Source organism: Tursiops truncatus, chromosome 14 (genome assembly GCF_011762595.2).
Source record: "Tursiops truncatus isolate mTurTru1 chromosome 14, mTurTru1.mat.Y, whole genome shotgun sequence".
NCBI classification, from domain to species: domain Eukaryota; kingdom Metazoa; phylum Chordata; class Mammalia; order Artiodactyla; family Delphinidae; genus Tursiops; species Tursiops truncatus.
Window position 1 is genome coordinate 7,885,724 of NC_047047.1, and position 19,574 is coordinate 7,905,297.

The window sequence follows — 19,574 nt, forward strand, 5'->3', positions numbered from 1 at the left end:
TGGATCCTTGGAGCCCAATTTGATGTTCAACCTTTAACCATTTAAATCTTAGGGCCCAAAATTGCACAGGGACTTCTCTGGTGGCGCAGTGGTTAAGAATCCACCTGCCAGTGCAGGGGACACAGGATTGATTCCCTGGTCCAGGAAGATCCCACATGCTGCGGAGCAACTAAGCCCACGCACCACAACTGCTGAGCCTGCGCTCTAGAGCCTGCGAGCCACAACTACTGAAGCCTGCGCACCTAGAGCCTGTGCTCCACAACAAGAGAAGCCACTGCAATGAGAACCCTGCGCACTGCAACGATGAGGAGCCCCTGCTCACTGCAACTAGAGAAAGCCCGTGTACAACAATGAAGACTCGACATAGCCAAAAATAAATAAATAAATAAATAAATTTATTTTAAAAAACCACAAAAAACTGTCAAAGGAGCAAAAGACCAAAAAAGACTGAGGAGCCAACTGTTCCAGATGAAAGGAGGTTAAGGAGATGTGACAATAAATGCAATTTGGACCTGGATTAGATCCTGGACATGGAAAAAGGAGAGCTTCTTGGGACTCAATGAAATGTGAATACGGATCACGGATCAGATAAAAGTATTAAATCAGGAAGTAGTTAAACTTTCTGCTTTTGAAAACTGCACTGTGGTAAAAGAATGTTCTTTTTCTTTTTCTTATAAAATACATACTGAAGTCTTAGTGGGGATGAGGGTGAGGACAACTGAGCTACAGACTCATCCGATGACTGGCTCAAAGAAAAATTTTAAAATTCAGATAAATTTCTATCTTTTATGCTATGATTATCCTAGTAAATCATTAGGAGAATGTGAAATTCTCATTAGTCCAGGTTTTTGTTGGGCTGTATTTAACTTCATTTTTGTTTAGCAGGCATGCTATCCTGCTAGAAGAAAAATCGTGAATCCAAAATTGGCCACAAAATATATACTAATAAATGTTTATGCTCTGATCACAGATAATGCATATGGGTGAATTCAATGCCAACATTCGGTGCTTTTTTCTCTATCTCAATTGATTTGACACTGGGTGGGACATTTAACTTTTCTGAGTTTTAGTTTCCATGGCTGTAGAATGGGGATTCTACTCCTTGCCTTCAAGGGTTGAATATAAAAGAAATGCAGAGCACCTGATATGGTACCAGACACCAAGCAAGTGCCTTCCGCGCGTCAGGGAGTATTACGGCATGTGTCTCCAACTCTCTTCCTATTAGCTTAACTGATTAGAGCCTGGGTCTGGGAAATCCCAGTTCTATGCCGGCCCAAGGCAAATTAGTACTTTCTGGTCATAAGCCAGCCCCCATTCTTGGATTCTAGGTCATCCATCAGCAAATGCAAGATCCTCCTGATGAGCCATCAGGGCCTGACCTAGCCTGGTGTCTCACTTTCCCATCACCATTCACAAAAAGCCACTCAAAGCCATGACCACGGACACATGGGCCCCATATATCAGGAAAGGTTAGTATAAAACCTTTGTTAGATATTTTTTAAAAACCAGCAATCTCTGATGGAAACAACTCAGAAAGGTGGTCGCCTCTGAGAGTGGAATGGAGGTTGCCTGGGAAGGAGTGTGAGGAGCTTTCTGGAGTGTTGTTAATGTTCTACATCTGGATAGGGGTACGTTGCAGGGTATACATTTATCAAAACTCAGAGGACATATGCTTAATATTTGTGTACTTCATAGTTCACACATGCATTTTGCCTCAATAGAAAAAAAATCTGTAAACACAGAACTCTAATGATATGCATGTTGAAGTATTTGGGAGGAATACCGATAGCTGCAATTTACTTTGAAATATATTTTAAAATTAGGTGCATTAATGGATGGATAGAAAAATGGATAGATGGATAGTGATAAAATAAATACAGTAAAATGTAAATGGTAGAATCTAGGTGGTGGGTATATGGTTGTTTAACTGCACAATTATTTCTGTTTTGCTGCATGTTTGAAATTTTTCAAAATACAATGTTGGAGGACGGGAGGAGGAATCAATGCCTAGAGCCCAGGACCTTGAAATGGACTGACATTTAAAATACCTGATTATTTTCAACACTGAATCCACAATTCTCATTGGGTTGGATAAAGAAAGCATGATTATAGCAATGAATAATCAGTTAGCTTTTTTCTAACTTCACCACTGGCTGGTCTAGCGAACCGTAAGATCCTGGACAAATCCAGATCAAAGATGAAGGACCAGTGTCCAAGTGCAGGTTCAAGGTCCAGGTCTAGGTTCATTACCAAAGTATAGGAGAACAGTTCAGCCACGAGCCCTGATGACTTCACGCAGGTCCAAAGTCCAAGTTCAGTATCCACGTCCAGATCTAAGGTCCAGGCCCATGTCTATAAACAAGGTCAGGTCTAGGTCCAAATCTGAGGTTAAACCAAAGGTCCACATTCAAGTTTATTTGTTTGTTTGTTTATTTATTTATATATTTATTTACAGCTGCGTTGGGTCTTCGTTGCTACACACGGGCTTTCTCTAGTTGTGGCAAGCAGGGGCTACTCTTTGTTGCAGCGCATGCGTTTCTCATTGCGGTGGCTTCTCTTGTTGTAGAGCACGGGCTCTAGGTGCGTGGGCTTCAGTAGTTGCAGCATGTGGGTTCAGTAGTTGTGGCACACATGGGCTTAGTTGCTCTGCGGCATGTGGGATCTTCCCAGACCAGGGATCGAACCCGTGTCCCCTGCACTGGCAGGCGGATTCTTAACCACTGCGCCACCAGGGAAGTTCCCACATTCAAGTTTAGAAGTCCAGTTCCAAATTCTAGGTTCTAGGTCCAAATTATAATAATGTCAAGCACATGTTTCATTTCAAATTCATGTCCAAGCTCCAGGTTCAATGTTCAAGGGCAGATCAAGTTTCAGTATGAAGTTCCAGGATGAAGGTCATATCTAGGTCCAGGACTGAGGTCTAGGGTCCAGGTTTGAGGACCATGTATCAAGGTTCAGATCTATAACTAAAGATCAGATTTAAGGCCAGATTCAAGGTTCAGGACTAATCCAAGTACATGGCTGAGGTCTGCTGTCTGGTTTTCAGGTCCAAGTCCAAAGACAAGGTCAGTAGCCAAGGCCTTTGACCAGGTTGAGATCTGAGGTATAGTCCAAAGATCAGGTCCAAGGTCTAGGGCTAGGTCTGAGTTCCAGGTTCAAAGTTCAGGTGCAAGGTCAAAAGTCTACTTCCAATGTCCAAATCCAGGATTTGGTTCAAGGCCCATGACTATTTTTGAGGTTCAAGTTATATCCAGGCTCACATCCAAGGTTGAGGGACAAAGTGCAGGTCAGATTTGAGAGGATGAGGGGAGAATGACCAAAAAGGCAGAGTAGAAAGACCCTGAGCTCACCTCCTCTCACGAGCACAACAAAATCACAACTATTTGCAGAACAACCATCAATAAAAAAGACCAGAACCTATCAGAAAAGATCTTCTACAGCTAAAGACATAAAGAAGGAACCATGTCAACACAGGTGGGAGGGGCAGACTTGTGATATAATCAAGTCCCATACCCCTGGGTGGGCAACCCACAAACTGGAGAATAATTATATTGTAGAGATTCTCCCACAGGAGTGAGAGTTCTGAGCCCCACTTCGGGCTCCCCAGCCTGGGGGTCCTGTACCAGGAAGATGAGCCCCCAGATTCGGCTTTGAAGACCATCAGGGCTTAATTTCAGGAGTCTTTGGGAAGACTGGGGGAAACAGAGACTTCACTCATAAAGGGTACACACAAAATCTCACGCTCACGGGAATCCAGAGCAAAAGCAGTAATGTGACAGGAACCTGGGCCAGACCTACCTGCTGGTCTTGGAGAGTGTCCCAGAGAGGCTGAGGGAGGGGGTGGCTGCAGCTCACCTGGGGGACATAGACACTGGTGGCAGCAATATTGGCGAACATTCTAGTGCGGGAACAATGCTCCTTGGGGCTTCCACCTTGGCTCATTAGGCCCAAGACCGGGCCCCGCCCAACAGCCTACAGGCACCAGTGCTGGGAAGCCTCAGGCCAAACAACTAACTAGGCAGGGACACAGCCCCACCCATTAGCAGACAGGCTGCCTGAAGAGTTCCTGAGCGCACAGCCACCTCTAGATACGACCCTGTCCACCAGAGGGCCAAGACCCAGCTCCACCCAGCGGTGGAAGCCTGCACCAGCTTCCAGACCAGCCTCACCCACCAGGGGGCAGACAGCAGACAGAAGAAAACCACAATCCAGGTGCCGAAAGCCACTCGCTTTTCTTCTCTGCAGAGGAGGCTGCACAGTTGGGAAGCCCAGGGGTGCTCCTTCTGTTCTTTCAGGCTCCCGGGCTTGTACCAGTGCACTCTGCGAACCAGCTGTGCCCCCGCGGTGCAAGGGAGCGCCCACCCTGGGGGCCTGGCAATTGCTTGGCACTTAAAAAAACTTTCTGGAGGGCTCCGGGAGCATTGTAGGGGTTCGGAAATGGGTCTCGGAGGCTCCCCCAACCTTGACTGCATTTGTGTGCAGCTGAGTGCGAGGCCAGTGTCCAGTGAGGGACGGGGATTGCTCGTGTGTGATGTCAGAAGAGAGGCTGGACCGAGGGTGCAAAGTGGGAGGGAGAGGAGGAGCCCGTTTAGGACCAAGATCACAGGATGTTTCCGGCTTTAAATTGAAAGGCGAGGGGTGCCCCCCAACCCTTGTAATGACTGTGGGCTGCAAGGGTGTTCTTAGATTCTGGTATTTAGGTTATTTTCTTTTTTGTATTAAAATAACGCTGCAATAAACATTTGTACATGTCTCTGGGTACACATGTGTGAAAGCTTACCTGTGTATGGGAGCCAGAAGTGTGGTTGCTATGTTTCAGGAATAAGTCTTCAACTTTACTCAACAAAATCACTCCCTGCGCTTCAGATAAGCATTTTTCTTCTCCATTTTATTCATTCAGGGTTTGCATTTCACCTCTCCTTCCTCAGGGTATTACTAATGGCCCCAGACCCAGAGAAGGAATCTGCCTTGGCCTCCTTCTATATGATATAACCCTGGCAGAAGGGTCTGAGAGGGACCAGAGTGTGCTTGATAAAGTTACAGCAGGTCTCTGGTCCTGCTTAATTTTGGGAGTTGGCAGCATCAGATGTCCGAGGGCCAGTGTTTCAGGGGGGATGGAGCAGTCTTCTCTCTTACTGAATCAGTTGAGTTACACATTTTTTCAGATGCTCCTTATACTGTTACTGCCAAGATATCCTTTGCCCAGCTCCGTGTGGTTCCTTGAGGCCTGGAAGCTTTGGGACTCTCCAAGCTTGAGGCATTGGACTCTTTACCAGGCTGGTTTCCCCAGAGCCAAAAAGCTCCAGCCCGCTCATCTGAGGTCCTGCCACCTCTCACCTCCCCAGGGTTCTGCCAGGGATCCTGCATCAGTCCATACCTTGAGGGGTGCCCACCAACATTTTCTTTCTTTTTTGTTTCAGAGACTCTCTCTTGAGACAGACACACACACACACACACACACACACACACACACACACACACACACACACACACACACACACACACACACACACACACACCTACCTCAATGAGCTTAGATTCCCACAAAAGGCACAAAGAGAAGCTATCTCCCAGCATGGATCCCCACGGCTGAACCCAGTACAGAGGGAAGAACGGCCTTCAGGGGCAGCACAATGGCTGGGCGACCACAAACCCTGTCTCAGGTCCCAAGACAGTGAACGGCAGTCCTGAAAACAACCCGAGACCCAACTTCCCAACAATCTTGGAACAATCTTTTCATCTTAACTAGATGAAATTGTATTCATTTATTTCTCTAGGACGATAACGTGACTTTTTGTGCACCCAAGAAGTTGAACGGGCCATCCCCATTATACTGTGTTATTTTAAAGTTTATTCACAACAACTCTGTGAGGTAGGCAATATGGTTCCCATTTTTCAGGTGGGGAAAGCGAGGCCTAGTGAGGCAAAATAACCTGCCCAAAGGGGCAGGGCTGTGACTTGAACGACAGCAGTCCTGATTCCCCAAGGCCCATATTCTAACTTGCCACCCAAACTCCTTGGGCATAAGCACAGGACAAAGCTGGGGAAACGCTTACCTAGCTTCCTGTCCATCCATGCCTTCCTGAACTGCCTGACCAACCCCCATGGTGACCCGGGACAAGTGATGCCAGGAATCTGAGCATCCTGCTTGGGATACACTTCTTATATATCTGAATTCTTTGAATCACTCACTCTGACAAACGCTGCCGCTTCGGTTGCATTTTCTTACCTGCTTTTGTACTTATCCCCTTCACATCGAGCATGTGCTGTCCCTGTTCACCAGCGCCCGTTCTTTTGGGGAAGCCGGGCTCATTGCCCTAGAAACATACCCCAGGACTGAATCTTCCCTTATAACAAACTATGAAGCAGGAGTCATCCAGTATTTTTAAAATCCAGGTCTCTATTTTTCCTGTGCAAACATGAATGCAGGCAAAATTAATAGTCAAAAGGCTTTTTAAAATATATGCATTTTGATAACACGTTGCTAGTTACATTTTGCTGTTGATATGAGCTTGGATCACACTTTCCTTTAATAGGCCTTTGAAATTCCTTTTAGAAAGTTAAAACAGTCAAATGGTCCATGGTAAAAACCAGAAGAGACCCACGTAAATCCAAAATACATACCTGAAAAGGCAGCACCTTTTGGATGAACTACATTAGGGCCGAGTTATGTAGAACATGGATTATGTAAGAGTGGACCACAGAGACTTCAAAGCAAATGGAGCATCTTGTCTGAGAACAAGAGAGAACAGGAAGAAAGAAGAGGAGAAGGAAGACAAGAGAAAGAAGGAAGAAGAAGGGGACACAGAGACAGAGAGATTGATGGAAAAGAGCATCAGGAAAACCTACATATACGGCTTCTCTGCATCAGGAGAGTGACTCGTCTTTGGGTAATTTACAATGTGTATTAAGCAAAGGATGGACCATTAAGGTAATAATTCACAAACATAGAACCCCAATCTAGAGATATCTTATATAAAATGTTAATGCAATACTATTTACTGGATTAGACAAAAAGAGCTAGGTTCTACACTCTGCACATTTTCAGCTAAGAGCTTTGCCTCAGGATGTAATTCCAAGGGACAGCAAGGCTTCCTCTTCAGGGGTCAAGGAGCAGTTTGCAAAGACATGACCTAAGGGTCGCATCTCCTAAAAGTCCTAGTGGTCAGCTTGTTTGGCTTAGGACCCCATTCCAACCTCCAACCTGGGAGCCTTTCCCCTCCACATAACTCTCCCCACCAAGTCAGAACAGGCTGCCCCAGAACCCTGACTCAGGTACCAAGAGAGAGGTTGTGTTTGAACCCCTCTGGCGGGTTAGCAGATGTCTCTTTCCCTAACGGAGATGCTCTTTTCTATGAAACAGATTCTGGTTTCACAGCAGCTGGACGGCAGGGAGCCTGGATTTGCTTCTCAGACTCGAAGTGACCTCAGCTGGGGAGACCTGGCTTTATCCCTAGTGCTTGTTGCAGCACCAATGGCCAGGGTTTCTAGGATCCCAAAGAGCACACGAGGATATACCAGAGTCAGAAACAAGCCCCAAACTGTCTCGTGTATTGAATTTGAGTTACCACATGTACTTCAGATTCTGTTACATCTCCCTCAGCAGAAGGGGGTGAAGTGAGGGGCAGGAGCGGGTGGGTGACTAAATCATCTTCCACTTATAACAAAAAAAAAGGAAGTTCAAAAGTCTAAAAATTCCCCGTGGATAAATATTAAAAGAGTTTTGTGCTCACACTTTCATACTCTTGAGCAGGGGACACCTCACACTTTACCAAGCTCTGCTGCACGCAGTGCTTCTTGTGGAGCTCACAGCAACCTGCCACTTAACTGGGGCAGATGTAAAGAGTCCCATTTTCTAGATGAGGAAACTGAGGCCATGCAGCTCGCAAAGGGTAAGGAAAGCTGGAATTCAACCCCGGCCAAGTCCCGCGCCGCGCAGCATCACACTGACAGCTGGCTCTGGGAAGCGGGAGACAGACCTCTGCGTCTTCACCGTTGTTTGGCCTCTGTTTGTGGCGCATCCCCGTCAGGCGGGAGGCCGAGCTTTGCCTGGTTTTCCAGTTGGCTGAGTCGCTGTTTCACTCTCATCTGGCTGGCACTGTACTCAGCCAAGAGCCGTGCAAACCTGGTCCGCAGGGTGTCCAGGGAGGACTCCAGATGCTCCACTCTCTCCTCGATGCCCTGCGGGTCCGCCCCGGCCTTGGCCAGCTCCTCGTCGATCAGGTTGTCCTTCATCAGGATCTGCCGCCCCTTCTCCTCCAGCGCCTTCTTGGCCTCAGGGTATTCAGTGAGCGCCTCCATCAGATCGTCCCTGGAGAGGCAGAACAGGTCCGAGTAACCGAGGCTCCTGATGTTGGCCGTCCTGCGGTTCCCCGACTTGCTCCCCTTGATGTTCAAGATGCTGATCTCGCCAAAGTAACTCCCATCGCTGAGGACCACGAACTGGGTGACCCCATCCTCAGCCACCACAGCCAGCTTGCCCTCCTTGATGATGTACATCTCCCTCCCTATGTCCCCCTTCTTGCAGATATAATCCCCGGGGCTGAACACCGCAGGCCGCAGCTTCAGCACCAGCTCCACCAGCAGCCCCGCCTCGCAGTCCTGGAAGATGCGGACCTTCCTCAGAGTGTCCAGGTGCACGCTGATGGCGATCTCGGCCCTCAGCTTGTCGGGGAGGCACTTGAGCACCTCCCTCTCATCCACCGTCTTCTTGTTGGCCCACAGGTAGTCGAACCACCGGATCACCCGTGTCTCCAAGTCCTTGGTCACCTTGCGGAATTGCATGTACTGCTTGACGGAGTCACTCTTGGCCTGGAACTCAGCCTGCGAAGCGTTCATGTGCGAGATCATGGAGCCCACGTTGCCCACAATGGTGGCAAAAATCAGGACACCCACCAGGAAGTCGAGGACCACAAAAAGATACTCCTCATCTTTCACAGGGGGTGGGGTCTCGCCGATGGTGGTCAGGGTCAAGGTAGACCAGTAGAGACTGTAAATGTACTTCCTGGAGAGGCGCCCATACTCTGGGTTGGAGATGTTTGGGTAGACCCAGGAGTCGGTCCCGAAACCAATGAACTTGGAAATGGCAAAGTAGAGGCAGGCGTTCCAGTGGATGATGATGAGGATGTACAAGACCAAGTTCCCAATCCTGAACATGTTGGGGTAGTTGGTCCTCGTCTCCGTGCGGTCAAAGAATTCAAAGAGCCGGGCCAACTTTAGTAGGCGGTTGAACCTCAGTTCTGGGTAGTTCATGCCCAGCTTAAAATAAGCCAGGTCCGTGGGGACCAGGGACAACATGTCCAGCTTGAAGTGCAAGGTCTTTGTGTAGTGCTTCCACAGCCGGTTGGCATCCGTGACCAACAAGCCTTGCTCCAGGAAGCCTGATGAAGAAGACAGATCACGTGGGCATCAAAGAGGCCTTTTTATGACCATGGCCCGCAGAAAGGTATCTCACCTCAAGACCACACAAAACCTGGTTATACATATATAAAAGAAACAACTTCCACAAACCACACATACCATTACTACAGGAAATGCACTCTGGTATTTTCTATTCAACGATCTAATCTATTTTATTCAATTAAAAACGTAGATCAGTTAGGTAAATTTGAATGTGGATTGGGTATTTGATGGTAGTAAGGAATGCTTATTAAATTTTTCAGAGATAAATGGAAGTTATACTTAAAAAATGGGACCCGAGTTAAGGTTACATGCTAACGTGGTTACTGTCTGAGATTTGCCTTAAAAAACTCCATACAAGAACAGGGAGTGGGAGGATAAATGAAAAAAGATGAGCAAAATGTTGATAACATTTGGAGCTAGCTAAGGGTATGTTGGGATTCATAACACTACTGTCTCAGTTTTGTATATGTTTGAAAATATTAACAATAAAAAATTTGAGGGCTTCCCTGGTGGTGCAGTTGTTAAGAATCTGCCTATCAATGCAAGGGACATGAGTTCGAGCCCTGGTCCGGGAAGATCCCACATGCCACGGAGCAACCAAGCCCGTGCGCCACAACTACTGAGCCTGTGCCACGACTACTGAGCCTGCGCTCTAGAGCCTGTGAGCCACAACTACTGAAGCCTGCACGCCTAGAGCCCATGCTCCGCAATGTGAGAAGCCACCACAGTGAGAAGCCCATGCACCGCAACAAAGAGTAGCCCCCACTCGATGCAACTAGACAAAGCCTGCGCGTAGCAATGAAGACTGAACACAGCCAAAAATAAATAAATTTATGAAAAAAAATTGAAAACACTGGTCATGGCCTAGCAAACTGACTTTACAAATCACTGATGGAGTATGACCCGTCTTTTTATTTTTTATTTATTTATATTTATTTTTTAAACTCTATTTATTTATTTATTTATGGCTGCATTGGGTTTTTGCTGCGGTGCGTGGGCTTCTCATTGCGGTGGCTTCTCTTGTTGTGGAGCACGGGCGCTAGGCGCACAGACTTCAGTAGTTGCAGCACGCAGGCTCAGTAGTTGTGGCTCACAGGCTCTGGAGCGCAGGTTCAGTCGTTGTGGCGCATGGGCTTAGTTGCTCCGCGGCATGTGTGATCTTCCCGGACCAGGGCTCGAACCCGTGTCCCCTGCATTGGCAGGCGGATTCTTAACCACTTAGCCACCAGGGACGTCCTGCAACCTATCTTTTTAAAACCTTGCCCAGGAGCACAGTGGTTTTCCTTCCTGGTTGCACATTACTGTCACCCAAGGGGCTCTGAAAACACATGAAGCCTGGGACCCACCCTGGTCTGGAGATGGGCTGGACCTTGGTAGTCGTGAAGCGTTATTAGTGGTGAAATCCACCAAATAGGCCATGACCTGCCGTCTCCCTTCGTCCCTCTCTCCCTTCCTTTCCCTCCCTCCCTCTTTCTTCCTTTCTTTCTTTCATTTTCAAACATGCAAAAGAGTGGAGAGACTAATGTAACAAATGCTTCTTAGATCTGGGTGAGCAACAGCAACACACCAAGGGCTCTGTAAGTCACAGAGCTGGACCTGTCCCCAGAGTTTGGTCCCATAGGTCTGGGGCATCTCTAACAACTTTCAGGTGATGCTGCTGGTCCAGGGCCACACTTCGAGGGCTAGACCGAGGTAGGACTGCCCCCTTTGTGAAAAGCAAACATCAAGTTTGTCATCACATGTTAGGGACACCTGGCTTCACAGCTCCCCATTCCCTATTTGTTTGGTTACACTCGTGTTTATTGAGTGCCTAGATCATTACATTGCACTCGTGTGCCTTGGGACTCCTCAAGACCTCCTTAATAATCTTGTCTCAATTCTGACTATTTTTCTCCTGGAGTATGATCCATGGCCTCTTGGTGTCTGTGCCTACCTGTCCCCCTCTCTCTCCCAGCCTTCTGCTGAATCTTAGATTGCCAAGGACAATACCAAGCACAAAAAGGGGTGGGGTCCATGTCTGGGTGAGGGCTGCCTGTCCCACCAAAGCCTGATTGATGCAGGGAGTCCCCCCAACCAGTCAGCCACCCACGGGGCTCTTGCATCTCCATAGGCTCGTGTAACCATGGAGTGGCAGGCCACCAGGACTGGCCAAGTCACCCAGGCAAGCCTCAAGCTGTGTTCTTGAGATCTAAGTTATGATGCAGGGCACTAATTCTGGAGCAGGGGGGCCACCCATCTGGCCTGCTGGGTGGTGACTGTGGCCTTTAGGCTGGCCACTCAGCATCTCTGGGCCCCAGTTTCTAAAGCAGTAAGATGGAGATAATCATGTCTACACTTCTTGTCTTCTGCAGCAGTTCTCATGAGAAAACAAGACGTGCTTGGAATTCTTTGTACACCATGAAGCCACCCTGAGGTTTTGCTGTGATCCAGTGGTTTCTGTATCCACAACCATGGCACAGTTTTTAGTTTAAAAATCTTGGAAATGACAAGCAGGGCCTCCGCCAGCATATGTGATGTCTTTGTGAAAATAAGAAAAAGGAGGCCCAAGGAGGCCCAGCTTGGAGACTGAGGCATGGGTGGGGCTTTAGCCCCCACTCACAACTAGAGGTGATCTTGTTACCGACTGGGGTCCTCGGACTCTTTAATCAACAGAAATTGACAAGAGTCCAGAGGAGGAATTCAGGCCTTTATTGGGATTCATGCTGCAGCACAAGGGAGCGAAAACAATAGCAGGTGGCCTTGCTTGCTCCCTGAGGGGTGGGAGCGAGCTTGTTCCTTAAAGGATATGGGGGTGGATTGGTGGGTTGGGCTGGAGGGGGGGGCTTAGGTGGTCTGCACATACATGTAGTTATTTTTAGTCCTTTACAGATTCTTTGTGTCCTGTTGCTAGAGGAGATGTTTGTCTAGCAGCAAGTGCAAGCACTCTGGTAGAGGGTCCCAGGTCCCAGCCTGTGTTAATCGAAGGAAGTCATATCCCTCTAGGCCCTGTTTTAGATTTTAGTTCTGAAACTAATATACTTTTAGTATATTACACCTCATCTAAAAGCCATGGGGTAACATGCCCTGGCTCCTCTGACTGTCCAAGAAGAGGAACTCCAAGGGCTACCATTCTGGATCTCCCTGAACCTGCCCTGTGGCCCCCAGGTGGCCCCCGAACCATGCTGTGGGGTCTGCGGCCCTGGGCCCACTCACCTGTCCGGGCTCGGACTAGCACATCGAAGCCATAGAGGAAGTCGGCTGAGTAGTCCAGGACCAGCCAAAGCATCAGGTGCTCAGACTGAAGCTCATCAAAACAGGCCCTAAACAAGTGTGAGAAGGGGCAGGTGTGTAGCGGGTTGGGACCAAGGCGGGCAGCAGGTCTGTGCTACAAACCTGGGGTCAGCTCATCCCGCTAACAGCCCAGCCCACAGGGTTGCACCCCAGCATCAGCGTCCCAGCCCCGATGAGGGGACCTAGGCTCTCAGAAGCTTTTCTGTCTCAAGGTCACCGAGCTCCTAAGAGCTGGGACTGACCCCAAAGAGTGGGCCCCGTTGCCTCGCAGCAGTAGCGACAAGACTGCTCCCCTCCCCTGGCCGGGGAGCAGTTCATCCAGGCCTCAGATGAAGGGGCTGAGAACTTGCCCTTTCTGGGGCCTTTAAATGCGAACAAAGACATAACAATTTCTGAGAGATTAACAACAGAACAAGCCACATCCGTCCCCACAAATTAGCAGTCTGGGAGCACCCCGAGGCCCCGGCCGCCCTCACAAGAGCATCAGCTCACCCTGCATCCCAACCGGCTCAGAAAACCCAAAGCCCACAGCCAACAGCCTGAAAATGTCGCCTGGCGCCTGCATCCCTGTCCTGCAGGTCAGCTCAGGAGTGACCCAGCCCCTCCCACTTCCCCTCAGAAGAGTAACGGCTCGCCCTTGCATCTTCCTCCTGCAACTCCATCAAGGAGGCTCCAAGGTGCCAGGACCATGGTTTTGATCTCAAAGCCAGGCCTCCACCTGGCTTTCAGGGAATCCAGGAGGAACTGAGGCACATGCAGCTGGATGGTGGCTGCCAGGGACTCAGAGCTCTGTGTTGAGGCCCCGCCCCACGCCCCTACCTGCAAACAAGCAGACACCAGTTGTAGAAGATGGGCACGGCGATGATGGTCAGCCAGTGATAGTACATGTTGTTGGAGGGGTCCACCACGGTGGTGTCCTTCTTCTTTCTGGAAACACCGACACACCAGGATCACAGTGTGCTGGAAGACCACAGCTTTGGAAAGGCTTAGAGACCCAGCCTAGCTTAGAGACCCCAGGGCAACTGTGGGCTTCAGCTAGAGATGGCTTCCCAGATAGGGTGCTGTCAGTCCCGGGGGGTCACATGGGTGTCCCTGTATGGGTGCCCCCACCCAGGCTGGGAGCAGGGCAGACTCCGAAGGCCTTCTCTCCCAGCTCAGCACCCCAGGAAGCCACCGGTGACTACAAAACTACAGTGATGACATTCCTGTGTCCTGGGGTATCATCCCTAGCCTTCAGGGTGCCGAGGAGGAAAATGGAGCACAGTGATGTTGGAACCACCTCGGGGAGCTCTGTGAAAATGCCAGCTCTCAGGCCCAGCCAGACCCCTCCAGGACTGGGGTCTGGAAATGTGCACTTAATCACTGTCCTGGGTGGTTCTGAGACAGCTCCTCTCTGGACTGAACTTGGGAGCTTGGGAGCCCAGAGCTCTCCCTTGGGAACGTGCTCTCTCCACCTCACTAACTGCAATCGTGCAGATGTTCTAAAGACATTTCCTGCCTCTCCACCAAAACCCACCAACCTGGGAATCATCGAGGTGTCAGCCAACACTGAATGGAAGGAATAGCTTAGGGTGCTTTCGGTGTTTATTTTCAGGATTTTCGGAGGATTGGAATTTATAGGCGGTACTGGAGATCTTTCTTTGGGTCCACGCGTCTCCTCCCCCACCCCACCTGCCACCCATGCCCGCCTAGGCCTGCAGAGCTGCTCCGGCGCCCCAGAGGAGACCCTGAGTTGCCTGTTTTCACCTCAACTCCGCAAGTCCGAGATCAGCAGCTGATTAACTGGGCTTTGGACGTTCCCAACACTCATTGCCACTGGGTTTGGATTAAAGTTTGTGAATATAGTGTTTTCTAGTACCCAGGAAAAGGGCTCCGCGTACTCCACTGTGTGGACGGCCACCTTGTGGGCAAACAGAATGCCCAAGGGGAGGGCACCGGAGCAGGCTCCCAGGGAAGCCCCGAACTGCTCACCTGAGGCTGGAGACAAACCTGCCTACCTACAAGCCCCCCTTTGGGCTCCCCGACCTTCCCTGCAGAACGAGACCCTCACGTGATCTCAGCAGGCCTGATCCCTGCCTGAGAGCAACTCCTTTTCTGTAGCCCTAAGCAGCCCTCTCTCCAGGGCTGACCCTAAGGCCTGATTGCATCTCTCTCCTCCCCAGGGCCAGGGCTGGGTGGTGTGGAACCAGGCCTGCTGTGACCATGCAACCCCCCTTTGGGGGCAGTTTCTCCCAGTACTTACTCCTCCTTTTTTGGGTTTTCCTTTTTCTCTTCCTTTTTTTCTTTCTCCTTTTTCGCCTTGTCACTGGATGACACAGGGTGACATTTAGCAATTTTCATATACCAAGGTCATTACCACGGGGAGAGGGTAGGCCACAGTGACACGGGGGAGAGGGCGTGGTGCAGGAAACCAATCTTTCTAGCACACTGGGATGAAATGAGGTTGTTGGTTCCATGAATAATATCATTATTATTATTCCTGAAGGGGGAGGGTACCACCTCCACTGAAGTATCCATTGTATCCATTGAAATGTACACAACGGTTCAGTCTAATATTCTACAATTTCTGACCTATTTCCGTGAGTCCCTAGAAAGTCACAGCAGCTTGAGACTGGAAACTTTTGAGGTAATGGGGAATAAACCCAAATCCACACCTTTAGGGTGGAAAAGTCACTCAGAGTTTTGGGAGTCACATGGAACGCTCTTTGTTCTGAGGAAAGGGGGTGGCTTTTCCGTTGTTCTGGGGTCACATGAAAACCTGGCCCTTGATGGGAAAGCCAGGGGACAGAAAGGAAGCAAGACCCTTAGGCAGGCACAGGTGTGCTGTGCAGCAGCAAGTCTTCAAGTCGTCTGAGGCAAATGCAGCCACGCTCAGACGCTTCCAGAGTTTGCTGGATGTGGCGCTGCAGGTGGGGCCTCGCCCTCCTGTCTGCATCGGCAGGAAGGGCCTGTAAGGGCAGATGTTTCCTCAACGCACAGCTTTGCTCTGCTTCCCCTTCTTTATTGCACGTCCTTCATGGGCTGGACACAGTTACAAGGGTTACCTATTAACGGTTACAGTAGTCCTGCAAGGCACGCATTATTACCCACTGAACAGCCGAAGAAACAAAGGTGGAGGGTAAAAGACCCTGCCTGCCTCAGGGCACCCCCGGAATCACCCGCAGGCCCTTCTGATTCCCCTGTTCCTGCCCCTGGAGGAAGGAAGGGCTGAGAAATAAGTGTCTGCTAATTAAACACTCGTTGAAAAGGACCCATGCACTTTACACAGCACTTCCCCAGGAAATAATCAAAGGTGTGTGCAAACATGCATACAGAAGAATCATCACCACCATTATTTCTAAGTCACAGCACAAACAATCTGATCATACAACCGAGGAAATTCTTCATCAACCACAGAATTCTATGAGGCCACTTACGACGAGGTTGTGGAAGAAGGGGAAAATGTTCCTCAGATTTCGCTAAGTTAAAAAGTAGACTACAAAAGATTTTCTAATAATAGCTGTACTAGTTTTCTGTTGCTGCCAGAACAAATTACCACAGACTTAGTGGCTTAAAACAGCCCAAATGTATGATCTTGTAGGTCAGAGATCTGGTAGGGGTCTCATCGAAGTCAAGGTGTCGGCAGGGCCGTAACACTTTCCGAAGACGCTAGGGAAGAAACTGTTTCCTGCTCACTTGGATTGTTTGCAGAATTCAGTTCTTTGCAATTATAGGACCAATATCCTCATTTTCTTGCTGGCTGCAAGCTGAGGACATTCCCAGCTTTTAGGGGCTGCTGCATCCTTGGTTCATGGCGCCCTTCCTCCATCTTCAAAGCCGGCAACAGCGGGTTGGGTCCTTCTCAAGATGCCATCTCTCTGGGAAAGGTTCTCCACTTTTAAGGATGCATGTGATTCGACTGGGTCCACCTTGATAAGCCAGGAGAATCTCCCCATCTCAAGGTCCTTAAACTTCATGACATCTGCAAACTCCCTTTCGCCATGTAAGGTAACATAGTCACAGGATGTGGGGATTAGCATATGGGCACCTCCGGGCTACCTACTACAGTCTTCACTGGCCCTCAAAGATTTCCTTGCATCCCATGTGCAAAATGACTTCACCCCCATTCCAAGATCCCCCAGCCTCATCCCATTAGAGCATCAACTCAGAGTCCAAAATTATCATCCAAGTCTCATCAGTTCAGAAGTCCCAAATCTCATCATCTAAATCAGGTGTGTGGGAACTCTGGGTGTGAATCATGAGACACGAGTCCTCCCTACCTGTGGAACTAAACAAACGAATCACCTCCATAAACACAGGAGAAGGCATAGGACACCAGGTGTAGATATTCTAGTTCAGCAAGGGAGAAGAAGATGGGAGGACAAAAGGAGTCAGTGGTTCCAAGTGACTCGAAATCCAGCAGGGCCATGGGCCAGTATGTTTCAAGGCCTGAGAATAAACCTCTATAGCTCATGACTCCGCCCTCAATCATCCTTCCTTTTTCATGAAAGGTAGCACCTGCTTGTAGCTGAGTAGTTTTTTATCAGCCTGCTTTCTGCATCTAGAATTTAGAGGTCTAACAGTTCTCCCTCATTTTATACTGTTTCTATCCTTCAGCTCCAAGCTGGCAGCGTTTCTGCTGCCATAAAATCTTCTAGACCTTAATGGGTCATGTATACCGGAGGGATCCACTCCGCTAGACAGAGGCTTTTGATCTTCGAGTTATCAGCAAGAGTTCAGCCGCATCCTCTGCTTTTGCCTGAAGGCATGCTTTCCTGACAGTGACTTTTTAAAACTTATTCTCTTTTGCCATCTGAGCAGGCTGAGAACTTCCCAAGTCATCAAGTCTTGTTTCCTTTTCATTTATCAGTTCTTCCCTCAATTTCTTTCTTAAGTTTTACCATCAACAGCAAGAATAAACCAGCCTGCACCCTCGGTACCTTAGCTTAGAAATGTCCTCAGCTAAATATTCAAGCTCACTGCATACGAATTCTGCTTCCCCCATACTTGTGGGACATAATCCCGCTCAGCTTTTTGCCACTAAACATGAATCCCCTTTCCTTCAGGTTCTAAAAGCCTGCTCCTCACGTCCTTAGGAGCCCTCACCAGCAGTGCCCCTAAAGTCCAGGTTTCTACTAATAGTCTGTTTCGACCATTTAGGTATTAAGTATGTAGGCAGCTTAGGTTTTTCTCTGTAATGCTCCCCATTTTTCCTTCTGAACCCTCACTGCTATAGTTTTTTTTCTGATGATTGTTCCCCACTTCTTTATATCTTTATTGGAGTAGAATTGCTTTACAATGGTGTGTTAGTTTCTGCTGTACAACAAAGTGAATCAGCTATATATATATACATATATCCCCATATCCCCTCCCTCCCACCCTTCCTATTCCACCCCTCTAGGTCGCCACAAAGCATCGAGCTGATCTCCCTGGGCTACTGGTAGAGTCTTTAACATTCATATGTCTTTTAACAACCTGTTCAAAGCAATCTAGGCTTTTTTAACAAAAGCATGCTCCTTAAAATTCTTCTAGATCCTGCCTAGGGTCAATTCTGAAGCCACTTCCACATTTTAGGTATTTGTTACAGCAGCACTCCACTTCTGGGATCGAAAGCTGTGTTGTTGATTTTCTACTGTTGCCATAACAAATTACCACAAGTGTAGTATCTTAGAGCAACCCAAATTTATTCTCTTACAGTTCTGGAGATTGGAAGAAGTCGTATAATCTGACTGGATGAAAATCAAGGTGCCCTCAGGCTGTGTTCCTTTTTGGAGGCTCTGGAGAGAATCTGTTTCCTGCTCACTGGGACTGCAGGCAGAATCCAGCTCCTTGAAGCTCAGGACCAAGGTCCCTGTTCTCCTGCTGGCTGTAGATGGAGGGCTATCCCTGGCTTTTGGAGGCTGCGGCATCCATGGCTCAGGCCTCCCTCCCCACTTCCTCCATCTTCCAAACCAGCAATGACAGGATGGTCCCACTCACACTGCGAATCTCTCCTCCTTCCGTCTCATATCTCTGACTCACTCTCCTACATCCCGCTTCTGCTTTTAAGAACTCATGTGATTACACTGGGCCCACCTGGATAATCCAGAATAATCTCTCCATCTGCAGGTCCTTAAATTTAATCACATTTGCAAAGTCTCCTTTGTCATGTAAAATAATCTACTCACAGGTTCCAGGGATTAGGATGGAAACATTTTTGGTGAGGTTGTGGTAGTGAAATTACTCTGCTTCCCATAGTAGTCAATATTGATTGATCATTTACTATGTACTCAGCACTTCACATGTATTAGAATAGTCTTGAGAGTAAGGGAAGATGGCGGAAGAGTAAGACGCGGAGATCACCTTCCTCTCCACAGATACACCAGAAATACATCTACACGTGGAACAACTCCTGCAGAACACCTACTGAAGGCTGGCAGAAGACCTCAGACCTCCCAAAAGGCAAGAAACTCCCCACGTACCTGGGTAGGGCAAAAGGAAAAAAGAATAAACAGAGACAAAAGAATAGGGACGGCACCTGCACCAGTGGGAGGGAGCTGTGAAGGAGGAAAAGTTTCCACACACTAGGAAGCCCCTTCGCGGGCGGAGACGGCGGGAGGCGGAGGGGGGAGCTTCGAAGCCGCGGAGGAGTGCACAGCAACGGGTGCGGAGGGCAAAGCGGGGAGATTCCCGCACAGAGGATCGGTGCCGACCGGCACTCACCAGCCCGAGAGGCTTGTCTGCTCACCCGCCGGGACGGGCGGGGCTGCGAGCTGAGGCTCTGAGGCTAGGGTTTCGGTTTCGGACGGAGCGCAGGGAGAGGACTGGGGTTGGCGGCTTGAACATAGCCTGAAGGGGTTAGTGCACCACAGCTAGCCGGGAGGGAGTCCGGGGAAAAGCCTGCACCTGCCGAAGAGGCAAGAGACTTTTTCTTCCCTCTTTGT

General features: G+C 49.0%; 1 protein-coding gene across 2 annotated transcripts in view; it reads right to left on the reverse strand.

Moving 5' to 3' along the window:
• Nucleotides 1-6,380: 6,380 nt before the first annotated feature.
• The window catches only part of CNGA3 (cyclic nucleotide gated channel subunit alpha 3), a 52,464-nt gene continuing 39,270 nt past the window's right edge, over nt 6,381-19,574 (reverse strand). The window contains exons 6-9 of one of the 2 annotated variants that reach the window (XM_073791072.1): nt 14,915-14,977; nt 13,492-13,599; nt 12,595-12,701; nt 6,381-9,380 (exon numbers count right to left, since the gene is read on the reverse strand). In XM_073791072.1, coding sequence (XP_073647173.1) covers nt 7,990-9,380; nt 12,595-12,701; nt 13,492-13,599; nt 14,915-14,977 — 1,669 coding nt within the window. In that variant the 3' untranslated portion in view covers nt 6,381-7,989. The remainder of the gene's footprint in view (nt 9,381-12,594; nt 12,702-13,491; nt 13,600-14,914; nt 14,978-19,574) is intronic. The other variant, XM_073791073.1, reaches the window with a different exon arrangement.